This window comes from Fusarium tjaetaba, assembly GCF_013396195.1.
Source record: "Fusarium tjaetaba strain NRRL 66243 chromosome Unknown NRRL66243_c0000100, whole genome shotgun sequence".
NCBI classification, from domain to species: domain Eukaryota; kingdom Fungi; phylum Ascomycota; class Sordariomycetes; order Hypocreales; family Nectriaceae; genus Fusarium; species Fusarium tjaetaba.
Genome location: NW_023501296.1, coordinates 34,483 through 50,818, shown reverse-complemented (window position 1 = coordinate 50,818; position 16,336 = coordinate 34,483). Strand labels below are relative to the sequence as shown.

General features: G+C 49.2%; 4 protein-coding genes across 4 annotated transcripts; all 4 read right to left on the bottom strand.

Moving 5' to 3' along the window:
- Positions 1 to 727: 727 nt before the first annotated feature.
- On the bottom strand, positions 728 to 2,986 carry FTJAE_5252 (uncharacterized protein; the record flags this gene model as incomplete). Its single annotated transcript, XM_037351740.1, has 3 exons — positions 728 to 1,687; positions 1,757 to 2,811; positions 2,869 to 2,986. 3 exons carry the CDS (start codon positions 2,984 to 2,986, stop codon positions 728 to 730), a joined length of 2,133 nt encoding a protein of 710 aa, XP_037207665.1.
- Positions 2,987 to 4,065: 1,079 nt separating this feature from the next.
- On the bottom strand, positions 4,066 to 6,528 carry FTJAE_5251 (DNA repair and recombination pif1 mitochondrial; the record flags this gene model as incomplete). The annotated part of the gene is made up of 1 exon (XM_037351739.1): positions 4,066 to 6,528. The coding sequence occupies one exon, from the start codon at positions 6,526 to 6,528 to the stop codon at positions 4,066 to 4,068; it is 2,463 nt and encodes an 820-aa protein (XP_037207664.1).
- A 768-nt stretch (positions 6,529 to 7,296) lies between these two features.
- Positions 7,297 to 9,333, bottom strand: FTJAE_5250 (uncharacterized protein; the record flags this gene model as incomplete). Its single annotated transcript, XM_037351738.1, has 1 exon — positions 7,297 to 9,333. One exon carries the CDS (start codon positions 9,331 to 9,333, stop codon positions 7,297 to 7,299), a length of 2,037 nt encoding a protein of 678 aa, XP_037207663.1.
- A 4,260-nt stretch (positions 9,334 to 13,593) lies between these two features.
- Positions 13,594 to 16,087, bottom strand: FTJAE_5249 (cullin 4A; the record flags this gene model as incomplete). Its single annotated transcript, XM_037351736.1, has 3 exons — positions 13,594 to 13,651; positions 13,708 to 15,617; positions 15,668 to 16,087. 3 exons carry the CDS (start codon positions 16,085 to 16,087, stop codon positions 13,594 to 13,596), a joined length of 2,388 nt encoding a protein of 795 aa, XP_037207662.1.
- Between the last annotated feature and the right edge of the window lie 249 nt (positions 16,088 to 16,336).

The following is a 16,336-nucleotide window of genomic DNA, read 5'->3' as shown; positions in this document are numbered from 1 at the left end:
AAGCGCTAGACTCCCTATTCTCAAGCTATCTATTGATTGATGCAACCATAAACCCAATGTCGGACTATTTACTCTGTTTCCACAACACATCAGTCTGCCTAGTAGGCACTATACTACAGGTGATTGAGCCATCGCAGTGTCTCAAGATAAACCTGCTCGTTGACGTGACATCCCCTTTCACTGTTTCTCACGTCATATAACAGCATTGGCATAAACCCAATCAAGCTTTTATAAAGTGCCAAGCCTGCACATGCACAACGAGTTCACAATATGCTTGGCAAAGCTTAGTTTTCTCCCCGTAGCTTACTAAATTAACTTAAACTTGGCCTCTGTGCAACCTTCTCCATACTCTTGGCGAACTTGGCTTCGATCAAAACACAAAATAACCACCGCAGCTATGGATAGGTAAGGTATTCTCACAGTAGCTACAACAGCAATAGTGAAGCCATCGGACAAAGGCTATATACATATAAAGAGCATCTTATTTTGACTCAACTCCTGGGTATTTGGTCCCCTTTTGACCTCAAATGTAATAATGCACCCTCCCTCTTAAGCGCCAAAATAGATAAAAACCCACCAAACGCCAAATATTGCCGAAAATGCATCTTCCCACTGGCCGTTTCCCATGCAACAGGCAAAACATTGGCTCCCCTTTTTGCTCTCTCCCGTTTCTTCTTCCCCTTCCCCAGGTCATGAATCCATGTTCTCGCTGGTTTCGTGCGGTACATTATTCCTCATCTGAGTCGCTTCCGTCCTGCTGTCCATCCCGATACTTCATCTCCAGTAACCACTTCTCATCAAAGTCGATACCTCTTCGAATCTTGGTTCCGGCCTTCCTCCAGACGGCACTTCCCAGGCCAATGTCCGCAATAAATAGACGCCATTCCTCTTCGTGTCCGGCGTTGTTCATGTTCTGAGGGTCGTCCTCATCGGGTGGTGTCACGGCTTCAAGCAAGCCTCGCTTTGGGGCACCCATTGCAACAACGTATCGAGGCTTAACAAATAGGCGGCTACCATCTATCACTGCCACTTTACCGGAAGTTGGGTCGATACCTGTTGGCACATCGACCGATAGCACGAACGCTTCGTTTCGGTTCGCCCACTCCATCAACTCATACACAGCTGCCTGGTCGCCAGTTCGCAGTTCTTCAAACGATATCGTCAATCCCAGAAGAGCATCAATGATGAGTGATACTGAGACAGGTGATCCTGATGATGATGCCTTGCGCAAATGCTCAAACAGATCTGCCTTGCTGAGAATTTTACCACCAAAGGCTCGATAAAGTTGAATTTGTTGCCGCAGGTCTTCGAGCAAGTCTTTCTCACGCTCGATACCCACTAGGCATACGAGCATGTTGACGTTTTTGTTCCGTAGATGGCGAGCAGCAGCAATAGCTCGGATACCCGATTTGTTATTTCCAGCCAGGATCACCACCACCGGACTCGTCAATGTAGCACTGGAAGAGGGATTTGCACCAGCAAGGCCGAACCGTACTTTGATAGCAGGATCTGAAAGGGCTACCAGAGCAACCTCAGCAATACCTCGCCCTCCATTCTCGGCCATAAGGTGTTCTGTCAAGCCGATCTCGTTCGCTGCTATGTTTTCAAGATTAAGCATCTGTAGGGCTGAGACGGTTTCAAGACGCTTATGCGAAGGGACGAGGTATAAGCCAGGCGGGTGACCTTGCTGTCTACTGTTAGTACTGCGAGATTCTGGTCGAGAGATCGACAACCGAGACAAGTGGCTTGCACGTACGCCAGAATTGACGCGGCTTAGCGGAAGGCCGCCAGATACTGCAACAGCACTCGCCTTGCGTGACTGTGATCTTCGTGAGGGAGCCGATTTGCTATCAGCCCTCCTGTTACCTTGGCCACTCCTAACTTCCCGTCCAGAAAGCCTCTCAGCCTCGTTCAACCCATCATCTGCCTCACTGTTCCAGAAGTCTGCATCCTTCTTAGTTGAGGACGGCAGGTCCAGTACATTTTCCGTGTAATGCAGGTTCTTTCCGCCAGCTGTGCCAGGCTTTGGCTTTCGATTGTGAGACACTAATCGGCTGGCATCGTCGATTTGATCCTCTTTCCTCATCTGATCAAAAATGGTGCGTTTATCAAACTTGGCCAGGTTGTTTTCAAAATCGAACTCGCCCATCTCTTCTGTGACATCTTCGGATGCCCAGCCGTTATCGAGGAGGCCTTTGCGCCCCTTGGAGCTCTTTTTCAGAGAATGGAATGGTTGGAAAGACGATGTACTCTGCAAGATTGGTGTCTGCCTCCACCCCTTGCCTCGGCCACTGGCGGGTGAGCCCTCAATCACTTGACCATCATCCTCAACACGCTGGCCCTTTCCTTGCTTGGACTGTCGAGAGCGTCGGTTATTGTTGTTTTTCTTCTTGGCGGATCGTGGAGCCTGTGCCTCAATTGGCTGGCCATTGTCCATTTCTTGGACCGCTTCGTTGATGGCCAAATTACTGACAGAACCAGTCAGATCGTGATCAGGGGTGGGTCTCCCTGGCGTTGAGAGAGCGGCATCCGCAGGAGCGACTTGTAGTTCAGCTCTCACATCCTCCAATGGTCCTTTTGAGTCGGAGCCTGCCGGCGTTAACGCTGCCGGGGGTCTTCCCAGACTTAGGATCGCAGGGTCTACAAAAGCAGGTTGCGGTGGTGGTTGCGAAATGAAAGGCGCAGCGATGGGTTCGGCTGGAGGAGGCGCATATGTCGCTGGCCTGTCGTTCTTCACTTCAGCAAGATCGGCGATGTTAGTGGCGTGGACCTGCAAGTGAGGAAGCCATTGTTTGGTATCCGAAACGAACACTGCAGCAGGAATTAGCATCTGTCTTGGAATGTGTAGGGCTAGAATTCTGTGCATACCGTTAGTCAATGTTAAGCCGCTCCCTGCCTGAACATTGCCAACTGTCCCCGTCAGTTCGCTCCCGGGAGGGTCCCTCAACACCACCCGCATATGCAAGCCGATGAACTGGGTTGCCATGATTGGTAAGATCTCGCGATTTATATGTGATTGGAAAAATGTTGTATTTCTCGGCACAAATTATTGGATATGGCAGATCGGCAGAGTCCAGATGTCATTAACGTCCTTTGACAAGCTTTTGAAGACCAATCCCCAGTCGCGCAGAATCGAGACCCTAAGCTTTATGTGTTACTTTGTTGAGTGGACAAGTACTGCTTTTGTGTCGAAATAGAGACGAGAGGACCGGGTGGTTGGGCTCGTCGACGGAGTGACTGATTACAGGCGAGTTTCGAAGCGGCGGGATGGGGCAAAACGAGGGGAGATCGAGACTTGGAGCCCAGTGAGGAAATGGTGCGAGGTTCGAAAGGTGGCAGCTGCAAAGCTGGAGCTCTCCGACTTTTATGCCGTATCCGATAAGGTACTGCTGCAGGTGTTTCGGCGAGTTTTCGTATTGCGATTTGATGTTGTGTGATGCGGGCCTGTTCTTGGTGGGAGAACTTCCATTTCAACATGGGGCAAGCTAGGGAAGTTCGCGTGGGAACAAAGTTGCCAATCTTGTTATCGATAACATGGTGGTTCCCTCGGTGTGCGTCACAACTTTGCTAAGGTACCTACGTAAGGTCCCTTCTGCTAGTACCTTACCTTTTATAGGTTAGTAGTCTCTTATGTTTGTCTTTGTCTTTGCAACCACGGTAATCATGGCTTCATCGGATTGCTTATAATGAAATTAGTTCTCTTTCCTTACTAGAGCTAGGTATGCTCAGACTCATGAGTAAACTTATCTGTGCTGAATCAAAAGCCAAACCGAGCAAACGTTTCGTCACTATGATAGGCCCAGTGGTCAGAGCAGATGTCATAAAATTAAACAGAGCGGTTCATCATTTGTATTATCATAACTTGGTGCATACAAGTCTCAATATCTACTGGGCCTTTGGTGTGTCTAACCCGACCAATTGCCCCTTTGACACCTTAACGCCTTTCCCATGGTTATTCGCATCTATCGAAACTCGGCGTTTCGACTGTGTCTCCAGTATCATACAATGGTATCAATAGATGGTAAGCTCTTTGGCATCTAAATGAAACCCCACCAGCTCGAAAACTCAGTATCCCATAGAAGCCATCGCCTCTTCCTCATCGTCTAAATCTATCACCTGGTGGGCTGACTTCTTGGGCGCTGGTGCTTTCGAGGGCGCCGCTCCAATACGATTGGATACAAAACTGGTGATAGATTGAGCCTTGGGTTTTCCGAGTGCCTCCTCGGCACTGTAGAGTTTGTTGTAAAAGTCTATGACTCGAGGATGTGCCATGACCTTGGACTTTTGAAAGCCCAGAACCTGCAGGCCATCCTGTGTAGTCGCTCGACTGAGAGCAACATAAGCCTGTCCCTTTTCAAACACACGTCCGAGATTGACTTTGACACGTTCGAGAGTTTGACCTTGGGCCTTATGGATGGACAATGACCATGCCAGGATCAGGGGCAGCTGAGTTCGCTTCGCCTGGAGCTCGCCATTGGGCAATTCGACCTTCCATTCCTCAGGCTGGCAGAGGATCACGCGTGATGTGCCATCTGTTGCCATGAACTGTACCACCGGGAATTTAGTCCCACTGGAACCTGAATCGGATTCGCGCTTGAATGTATTGAGTAGTTTCTTTCGAGCTTTGGCCATTCTCTCTTCCTCGTCGAATTCATCAATTGGCTCCATGTCGAACGTCTTTTCATCAGAGAACCCTATCACCTTACCTAAAGATCCGTTCACAAGTGATTCATCAAGGTTCTTGATCAGCATTACTTGAGCGTTGATCTTCAGATCGATACTCTTGGGTGCCATCATGTTCATCAGTAGTTTGTCCCGAATCTCTTCTTTGCCAGTATCTTGAGCCTCGTACCGCCTGATCGTGCCAGGAAGTTCTCTCAACCTTCTTTCATTTGACATCTCGACTTCATTCCGGGTGGAAAACAACTCTGCGGTTCCCAGTCCATCATTGAAATTGAGCGGTCGCTCCAGCTTTTTGAAGGCCCGAACAGTGTCTTCCGTTATGCGACCGAGGCGCATCTCGTTGAGCATGTTGGCAAATACTGGGTCTCGCTGACGGAAGACCTGCGTAAGTCCAATAGTGTGGTCTATGGAGGTAGCCCAAGTTGAAGCATCAAAGGCAAACTTGGTCTCGCGCTTCGCACCCTGTTCTGGGACTGGTGGAAGCTGGAAAAAATCACCGGTGATAATGAGTTGAATGCCGCCCCACGGTCTCCCGTTGTTTCGAATCGTTCTTCCAATTGTAGACAGTTTGTCAAACAAATCTCCGTCAACCATGGAAATCTCATCAATGACAAGGCATTTAGTTCTCAGCCAGCGGTTCTTTGCCTTGGGATTCCTTCGGATTTTCTTGATTAGTGATGGGGCATCCTCTTTGCCAAGTCCAATACCAGAGAAGCTATGAAGCGTAATGCCTCCGATATTGCATGCAGCAAGTCCCGTGGAGGCAGTAACGGCAACTCGTTCTGGGTCTTTGGCATGCTTCTTCTTCAATTCCGTGATGATGGCTCGCATGAGGACAGATTTGCCAGTTCCGGCCGCACCAGTGAAGAAGACACTCTGGTTCTTGTTCACTACCAGATCCAAGACGTGTCTCTGTTCTTCGCTGAGCGATATGGCAAAATTGCCCTTGGAATGCGAAGCGGTGACTTCTTTGATCTCATCCATGGAAAGATCAGTGCTGGCCGATGGTTGCTCTTGCTGACGCTGAGTTCGAAATTGTTTTTTCTGTTCCTTGACAGCGCTCGCTGTGGGATTAAGAAAATCATTCCGCTTGTTATTCGGTGTTTGGGCGACCTGTGGGTGAAAATCACTCTCATCATCGGGTTCTTCCTGCTTGAAACTTTGAGGCAATACGCGTTTCTTGGCCTTTTTAGGGACCGGAACATCGAAGTCATCTTGGTCACCAGAAGAATCGCGCTTCATGGAAATATTGGCCATCGTTGAAGTGACAGATGTATTGTGGGACGGTGGCAGGAAATGTGAGGGCGGTGACGAAGACCAAGGTATAGCCTTGTCTGTCTGTGTTGAGGTTGGCGGCGGGGGTGGCATGTTCTCCCTGGTGATGCGCTTGGATGGAGTATTTGCAGGAAATGGTGGTAGTGCTGAAGGGGCTTGGAAATCCAGATCTAGGTCGTCGTCGTCACAAAAGTCGTCTTCCGTAAAGAAGACCGCTGCTTGGGCCTTTGCGTGAGCTTCAGGTCCAGTGAGATCAACAACATCTGCTTGGCCGATGAATGAGTTTGAACCTCCACAGATAGAAGCCAGTGATCCACCGCCAACACAGTTTGGCGGCCGAGAATTGTTTGAGAGTTGGTTCATGTTAGAAGGTCGGTTTTGAAGAGGTCTGGAGAATGGTGGCATGGTCCTCGCCGACACAGCAGGGGCACTTGGCTTCTTTAGTTGTTGTCGAATATCGGCATTATGAGTACTTGGGCTGGAAGGAAGAAACGATTGGCTTCTGGGCTGGCTCCTTTGTTGGGGAGGAGGGCCATTGGCCTCGTATTGGCTATTTGCACGCTGTAGCATTGCGTCGGGGTTTGGTGAATATATCGGACCAGCTGAGTGCACCTGAACTCGTTGCTGTGGCAAAGCTTGTCGAAGAAGGGACGCCCGTGCCGGCGAGGAACGAAAAGGAAGGTGGTTGATACCAACCTTCATAAAATATCGTGAAGTGGCGACCGCTGAAGGTTACCTTGAGCAGGTAGGAAAACGAGGGAGGAGGGGGGAACGGGAAAAAAACGAAGCAGGAAGCTGCAAGGCTCAATTGGAGGAAGACGAGATTATCGAGGAAGTATCCGTACCCCACGGTCCTGTCATATTAAGTAGAAGCCGATTGTGATTTCCTGCAAGATAAGGACGCGTCTCGGCCCCGAACCTGGTCAGTCAGGTACGACGAATGAAGTCTTCACATGAATGCAGTAGGTCTCTGCCCGACGCGTTCCAGGCGCGACACCCCTCACTTAATGCACTACCGGTATTCGCTTAGTCACGTGGTCTATAATTTGCCGTTCATGCATACAACTCACGCTTGACGTTAAACAAGGCATAATGAACTATATGCACAATCAATTATTAACATTGAAATTGTTTGTCATTATAATACTCATGTTTTGCTCAAGATAAGTACGATACTGAAATATCAACTCATCCTCATCCCTTTGAAACGATAAAACGCCACTCCCAAACCTTGGTGTTATATACTCGATTGCATATGTCAGTAACACGAACTGATCCTATTCAAACATTGCGTAAAAGCACAGTAATTGCAACAAAGAAGACTGCCGACTCATGCTATCAGTCTCGTCGGCCACTGTATCCCCTAAAATCCCCACGATCTTCATGATGTTGTCGTGAATAGCGTGGCTCCCTGTGGCTCATAAACTCTCGAGCCCGTCGATCACTCCAGCGAGGTTCACGATCAACGCACTTGTAGTCATCGGGTCTTCGATCTTCTCGCCTCTCCTTAAGCTCACGAAGCCGTCGAAGATCCTCTTCAAGATGTTGTTTGAAGCGATCATTGTCTCTTCGAACGTCACGCTCACGATGGCCGTCGTCTAATCTTGCTCGCTCAAGGGGCTTGTCGGTGCGACTGGGTCTGATATCATAAGACTCATCTCGTCGGGGCGCGGTGCCGCAAACATGACGTACACTAGGTCTTGCTGCCTGGATAATTCGTGGCGGCTCTCCTCTCCAAGGCTGTTCTCGGGGAGAAGGATAACCGCCTCTAGGCGAACAACTTTCGTCACGGTAGCGACGGCCGGGTGAATTGAACCGTACATGCTGCCGATCAGAATGTCGAGAGGAACGGTCGTCAGCTATATATTCAGCATCCTTTCTGAGGTTACGAGGACCCTGGACGATAATGTTTTCGTGATGATTGGAAGGCATACGCTTCGGGTTCGGGCTACGCCCTCGACCCCTTTGCGGACTGCTACCGGAATCAACGGACGACGGCCTTGTATCCTCGCTTTCATCTTCTGACCACTCGTCACTGTCACCATCAGATAGCGAGGAACTTCGGCCTGAGTTATCAACAACCTTGACTCCATCTCCAAAATCGAACCCTGGCACTGGTGCCGTTTTCTTTGGGGGGCGATTGCCTGCCTCAAATGGAGCCTTAGGTGCACCGGGACCTGATGAGGGCATCTGTGGAGGACCCTTGGGCCCTGGCATTGGCCCGTGTGGTGGTCGGTTGATGGGGATATTGATCGCTGGTAGCCTCGGGGGTGGTACAGCTGGAACCTGTCCTTGTGCTGGTGCTGGTGCCGATGCTGATGCTGATGCTGGTACTGGTACTGGTACATGTGGCACGGCACCTGCATTATGAAAGACCACATTTCCTGGCTTTGCAGGTGGCATGCCACTTTGCGGTGCATTGTTGAATGGGCCCTGTCGAGGGGATTGGGCTGGGGGCATACGAGGGACGTTTTGTTCCCCCATAGGAGGCCTGAGTTGACCGTTCAATCGTGGATCAGTCACAGGAGGAGGCGCTGGCCTGACAGGGGCAGCAGCAGCAGGAGCAGCAGTAGGATGAGGGGGCACAAATCCTTGGGGAAGGGTGACAGGCGGTAACCCTCCCATGCGTGGCTGGGTAGGTGTTTGTTGGATTTGCCTTGGCTGTCTCATCGATACATGTGTATCGAGGGTTCTGGAGGTATGGCGACCAGAGGCGGGCATCCTCTGGAAATATGCATTGATTGCCACTCTCTCGAGCCTAGGAGATTTGCTCCGCTTCGAGTGGCTTCTATGCTTTCTGGAGCTTCGCACACTCCTGTCATCCCGGTGTCTGGAATCATCTGCCGCCCGCCATTCTGATTCGATCTGGGCCAGCTTATAGTAGAACCGAAAGTCACGGTCCTCTTTGGTTAAATCAGCTTGAGCCCTGTCGAGCTGAAGTTGGATAGTCTCGTTCTTGTCTTGCTTCTTCTTTGAGACAGATCTTGTGGTTCTATCCAAGTGCTCGATCCTCTCTTTGATCCTTGATTGAGACATGCTCTTCTCTGTACGAGTGATGATCTCCCAGTCATACTCTGTATCCCGTGCCTTGCCACCACTGGAGGCCACAGGGGTCTTTTCGAGGCGGAGAGCTCTGTACATAGGAAGCTCCCTACTTCGGACATTTTTATTCTCATCGGAATCTTGCAGCCGCAGATCCCTGGGAGGCTGGGGAGGATGGCTATAGGGCCGGGTATTGGCAGGCATGAATGCAGAGAGCCCTGCAGGGGCTCCGTTCTGCTGGGGCATTGAAGGTCGTGTTTGGGGAGCTTGAGTATGATGCATTGGTGCTGGGATATTTTGAGGCATAGCCCCGACAGGAGGAACACCAGCCATGGTGTGATTGGTATTTGCTAGGTGAATGGGGAATTCCAATTCTGGGATTGATGCGCTGGAGAGGCAGAATAGGGCTATGATATATACGACTGGAGATGGAGAGCTTGGGTGGGCGCAGCTTGGGAGGGATTCGAAAGCTCCTGCATCTAAAGACTTGTGCAAATAAAAAGTGAGGCTGGCGAGATAGCAAAGGGATGCGTCCTAGTGAGAAGATGGAGGGGGGATGGAAGGTTGAGGACTAAGGAGGGGCGCAGTACAGCCTTGTTGAGGCAGATGTGTCAAGCAATTGGAGAAAGTCTTGTTTGCTTTGAAGATATGAGGAAAGGGATATCTGTTTGTTGGCTGAATTGGGAGTGTCTCTGGATTTCTGTGGGAAACTCGAGGGCGAGTGATGGTCTATTTGAACTTGGACAACCATTACTCAAGATAAGTACGTATTGGCATTGGTTGCTTTATCTGGTATTCCGACACAAAACGGCAGTTATGAGTACTCTTGATGATGAAAGCCTTTTTTGTGTTACTGAGAAACTGAAGGTTGTTGTTAAAGGCGAACCATGCATTGGTTGTTCTGCGCACGAGTTGGCGGTTCGCCCGTTAACCTCCACCAACAGCACATCAGCTTGGCGCAAGCCAACTACGCACATTGATGGCGATATCATGAACAAGCCTACAATAGGACTCTCAGCCGAAGTGACCTAGTAATCGGCAAATGCATTCCTTGCCGGCCGACCTCTGCTGAGATACGGCATCATTCGCCTGGTCGACGCGGCCAGACTGACTTGCATGAGGCAATCGGCAGAGTCCAACGACTCAAGATAGTCCTTTCAACCGGCGCCTCCATTGTGTGTTACCTCATGTTGTCTCGATATGGCGACCGACGATGAACGATGAGGCAAGTTGCCGAGAGGCTGACGCGAGACGATTTGTGACCCGACACCGACAGCCCGTTCTGTCGACGCCCAGATATGCAGGAAGGCGATCGCCGTTTCTAAGATACAACATCTCATGCTAGCTAGCTAGGTATGCTATACTAAGTGTCTATCTAGGTGTGTTACTCTGCGGCCCTCGGTCGCCCGGTGAGAGTTTAACACGATGATCTGGAGATCTTTTACGCTGCGTAACCATTTGTTCGAGTTGAGAAAGGCCCTGCATTGCTGTACTGTTGAATCAGATAATTACCTCGGATACACCATGGCTGGACTCAAAAAATCACCACGAAGTCGTTGGGCGTTGATGTCGTTCGATATGTCCGAAGCTTGTGCTACTGAGGACGAGAGGGCAGACTCGGACGCGGACGCGGACGCAGACACAGACACAGAGTATCGCCACAATCGAGAAGTGTAGTCCATCGTGGAATTAGGCCTTGTCCGCCATGCCACGAAAAGTGAGAGCGACAGGTCCAGGTCGGACATATCGAGGAATCGGTGAAACAAGTTGAGACTTTGCTTGCACTAAGGAATAGCTTCGCGGGAAGGTCGGGTATGCAAGTGATGGCAGAGAATGTACAGTAGCGAGCTGAATGATGTGCATATTTGGTTGATATAGTCATTGATTACCTTGGATCTCTCGCAAGGCAGACAGACAGTTGTGCTCAAGTGCATATTACGGGTCTAGATACTGGCTCTGTTGGTTCGCCAAGTCAGCGGCAGTTGGGATTAACACGGTTGAAAATGCGCGTAAAGTGATATTGAGGCATAATGACTCAATCAGCCTTGATTGCCTTGGAGGTGAGTGTGTCTAAAGTGTAAGATACTTGGTAGATGGTGGTAACGCAACTCATTTACACCGCGTCACGGCCCATCCCATCTTATGCACGATAGAGTCAGCAGTTTGGTCGAAAAGCGCCCTAATTATGCGGTAACTAATAACTCTAGACTATGTGAGTACATATGTCGAACATATTCTGTATGATGCGGAGGTAGAATGACTTAGTCTAGAAGTGCATGTGCGGCGCAGGCTGTTGATGATGGATGGCCTGTGAGGGTTTCTATACGTCGAGATGCAATCCGACGAACAAAAATGAGGCGAAAGTGAACATGTTTCATGTTTTGGTCGTTATGAATTGTGTCTGGATTCTGAGACATGAATACGGGTTCTATCAGTCTTGATTTGAGACAGCAAAGCATAGCATGGCTAGCATATTACAGCACAACACAGCACGGCACGGGCAACACAATAATACAGTTGGCGATGGCACAAAGGCGTGTCTACCGCGTGGCCGTGTGACCTGTCAAGAGGGTTCAATATATCAATTCTTCCCGATGGCGATACAACCGTCGATGATCAGGCAACTGGCCGCCTGTCAACTGAGGTTACACTTGAGGATTGATTCAACTCTGAACGGGCGTGTCTGTCTGTCTCTTCTACAGTATCTTTTGCGACGGAATCTTCAGGGCGTTCGTTCTCCTTCACACCCTCAGTTCGTGTCTGCTAACTTTGGCCGGGCGCCCAAGCATGGTTGCCTCGTGGATGCCTCGTGAGGGGTTGATTACTTTACTTTGGCTGCTTTTCTTTTCCGTTTTCTTTTTTCTTGTTCTGAAGGCGACCGATTACTCTTTTTGTTAATACGAGTGTAAGCAAGTCTGGGTTGTAGATTTCCACCAGCAACATTCGTCAATGGCCGATACCATCATTTGCCTTCAGAATACTTCACCAAGAATCAGAGCATCGATACACCCACATCATCCAATATCTATCTCCGTGACTAAGTTGGTCGGTAGAGATTCAGGAATTAATTGCATATCGTCTTAAACACGCCCGATGTAAAGCATCAAGATTTCGAGTGATATAGCGTCTTCCTAATGTCATATGGGGTCACTAAGCCTGCAATTACTATGTGTTGGTTTAGAGAAGGGAATAGATACTAAGACTTGTTGTCTTTAGAACATTGTATGACCGGTGACATGCCAGGAGAATGCTGTGTCAAGTCTAGACTCTCCTTCTCATCCCTTTCAATGCTGTCGGTGAGTCTCTGGCCTTACCATTCTTATTCGAGGCCGAATTTGTTAGCCTGATAGAACGCGTTGGTCCTATCTTCTCTGTAAGAGGCCATAAATGCCACTTCTAGGGCTCGGTTTCTATTTTCAGTCTGTTTTTCCAGTTTTGAAATCGCACTTCTTGATCTTCCGAGGTATCGATGCCATAGATAGATGAGGCACCTTTAATGAGCTGCTCAAGCCAGCAACGGGGAGAGCACATCTGTTTAGAGCAGGGGAACATATCGAAAGACTTTTAATCATTCTCATAATATTATAGAGTAATTAGCCTAGATTTATCAAGAATTCTCGGTATTACGATTGCGATACGTCCATCAGCGTTGATCTTCTTATATAACTCTTACATTTCAGAGGGCAAGGCTCATTGTGCTGGTAAAGGTTCATCATGATAGATTCGCACTGTTAAACTACACTTGCTCTTTGACTTTTCCTCCCCTGCCATACAGAGCAATCTTTTGCGTGTGTAATGATAGTCAAGTTCCTCCTCTCCCACGATGTCCAGATATCAAATGACCTTCTTCAAATATGGCAACGGCACGGAAGTATGCAGCATCATCATGTTGTCCAAGGCCTTTTGAAGCCCCTTGGCTCTGAAATATTGAAGAACGGGCGGGCTCATACAGAGACGCTGCTCATTTCATGTCAGGCTACAAGTCTCAACGCGACTCGGAGCTTGTAAGGAGATACATATTTCCATCTCAAGATCTTTAAGATTAGACAAGTCTACAATACCCAACTCATTGACGTTTTTCCACGTCCGGAAACCAAAGCTGTTACCTAAGGAAACCACTTAAGCTCAAAACAATCTGAGACAGCTTGTGAGAACTGATGAAGCTCGCAAACAGCAAGGATCTCACTTCAGCCCTCTAGGCACCAACGCCCCATCAATCCCAACGCACCCATCTCACCAATCAACGGCTGTTTGTAGACATGAACCCCCCTGTTTATATATCAAAGTAGTGGTCTACTCTTTCAGCGAAGTAGCTCAGTCAGTTAACATTATGTTACTCAATCATACTTACCTTGCCGACTATAGTCCCCCCCTTGCTTCGTTTCTTTTTGGTCCATGTTCGACTCCCGGATTCCGTCTATTGCTCCAAGGTAGTCATATTTTCATATAGGAATCAAATTTCATTGATATGGGTACATACATGTCCTCGTCGTTGTAGCATTCAGTTGCCTTATACCTATACATCATTCCACTGCCGTCTTGGGCGTTGAGCGTGATAGCCTTGCCTCACCAATCTTCATTACTATCCAAGCCTTATGCCAGGTACACGTAGGAATTGCCCTCTCTTTCGATGTAATCCTTCTCAATAAGACTGCATCTACCGTTAGCCAACTCTGGACACTATCATCAACGTATTGTATCACATACCTTTCGATCTCCTTCTTGATCGCCGCCGGCTCAACACTGCCTCTTTTCTTTGTCAGGTTGATAACCTCTGCCACCAGGTCACTGTGACCCATGCTCTTGCGACTTTTCATTATTCTCACGATGGCTGCCTGTGTCTCAAAGCGCCGGTCTTGCGCGATCCTCTCGTGTGTAGCCTTGTTCTCCTCCTTTGTCTCCTTCAGCTGGATCTGATTAATCTTGACTCTGTACTTGGGATCCGTAAATGTTTTGTTAAAAGTAAACGTATCAGTAGGCTTGACATCACGGCCTTTCGGGTGCTTGGTCAGCACTCGCGCTTTGCCACAAGCGAGCGACTGAAGTGTGCGATCAAGATCACCACCTGAAAGACCAGTCCCCGTGGCGATCTGTTCATAAGCCAAGAATCCATCAGCCGGCACGCTGTTGAACATCATCAGAACCACAGCCTGGTATGCAGATACAAGAAGCTCCTTGGGCCCCTTGGCGAAGATGCCCTTGAGGGAGCAGTGGGCTAATGAGTGCTTCCACGTCAAAGCTCGTCCTGTATGCTTACTCTTGTAATACTTGTCAAACCTCTCAATCTGAGTAGCAACCTCATCCGGCAGGTTGAGACGAACATCTGGATAAGTTGGCCATGCAGCAGCGGACAAAATCATGACGGAAAGGTCCAGAGAATTCTTGCGCTCAGCACTTCCTTGGCGCCATTGCTTGAAAGACTCCATTTCATCCTTGCCGAGTTCCTGATCCTTGAACATCTGTTCCAGATTATGTGTAAAGTTTGCACCGCACTCTCCTCGAAGCTTTGTTAACATGTTGCGCTCAGCGTCTTGACTGGCGCTTCGTCCCATGAGCAATCTCCGAGCCAAGTCTTTCTTGTAAAATGCCTCGAAGGCGTCCTTGCCCTCGATAAAGCGGAACAGCTCGAGAGCCTGGTCAAGCTGTCTATCAAGCTCAGCATCTTCGTCACCTGTGCTCGCTTGGCCTTCCTTCTCAGCTGTCGCTCGATCTTTCACATCTGACAGAAGATCTTTTGGTAGTGACTTCAAGCCGCCTCGCAGAAGCATGTCGATGTATTTGGCGATCATCTCACCGATTTTGGATGTTCCCGTGTCCCAGCAAGAGGCAGCTTTGCGGTCGTTCATGAACTTGCCGAAAGAGTCTCTCATGCCCCAAAGGAAGTCTTCGTCCTTATTGAAAGCGTCTCGAATCATCAAGTCGAGTGATCGGCGCAGCTCTAATAAGCGCAAAACCATTTGGTCACCCTTGTCTTTGTCGCTGATGATTGCCGAACCAGTTGATCGAATGTAGTCGCACCATGGATCTTTCATCTTCTTTTGAATCCCTGATAACCGAAGCAAGTCATACAAAGCCTTCATTGACCCAACTTCTCTATCAGCCAGCAGCTTCGCCAGGTTACCGCCGTTGAGAAGCTTTTCTGAGTAGTTGGTGATGAGATGGGCGTGCGCAGAGTCCATAAGTTGCTTCTCTGTCGTACTATCGAGGTTGAATTGGATGCAGCGATAGTCTTCCTTTTTCAGTAACTTCTCGCAAACCAAAATGTAGTCCTTGAGACTTGATGTGCTCCAAGCTTCGCCAAATTCTTTAAAGTATCTCTCAGACTGCTCTAAGAAGTAGGGCTCAAAGTGCTTGACATAGACCTCCAAAACATAGAGCATCATGATGGAGTCTTTCAGTAATGCAGGTTCGATTTGGTCGATGCCTCTTCGATCGTGCTCAACCAAATCGCAAACACCTGCGATCAGCTTCACGCCGACGGAGTTTCTATAGGCTTGACTCTGGGATGGGAATGCCATCTTTCTGAACTGCTGAATCGCCATATCGTTTATAGACGCAAGGTTCTTCTGTAGTAAATACGTTCGATCGAGGTAGCTGAATGTTGATCTGATCAATATCTGCAAGTGGTTCTTAGCATCTCAAGCCCATATAGAAACATCCAGCCTACCGTTTGTGTATTCCAAGTCTTCCATTCTGCTAGTGTGCTCTTCACGGTATCGAGGTTCGAAGCATGCCCATTCTTCTGGATTCTGGGTAGCACAATCCGTTGCAGGTGTACGTCAATTCTCTCTTTGAGCATTTGGTACACCTTGGCGGGATCCCCCTTTCGACAGACATCCTCAACCCCCCTGTACAGCCTCTCCAAGGGGACGTTGGGTGCCCGTCCCGCAAAGACAGCCTCCAGGGAATCCTCGAGCTCCTTCTCGGTCCGTTTATAGTACTCGGCGACCTGGGTATCTCGGCTCGTGGGCGCTCGCAGATTCTTGATAACAAGCTTCTTGGAGCCAGAATAAGGCTTGAACGCAGAAGGTGTCTGCGTCAGGTCGATGGTCTCGGGGAGCTTGCCCCGCGCTTTAGCGGTGGTCATTTCGAAGCGCGCTCGCTTGGAGGTGGCAAGGGGAGGTGATGCTGAGGATGATGAATCTAACCGCGGCCTTCGCCGGGAGGGAGAGGTTGTTTCCGACGCCAACGGTTGCATGGAGTGTATCCCAGGCGATATATCAACAAAAGAACGAGGCCTGGAACAACCGTACAAAGAGCTGTCGCGCAGGCCTCGGTTTCTCGGACTGTCCGGTGTTTGGTTTGCAGTATTCGATGGTGAGCAGACGGAGATGGC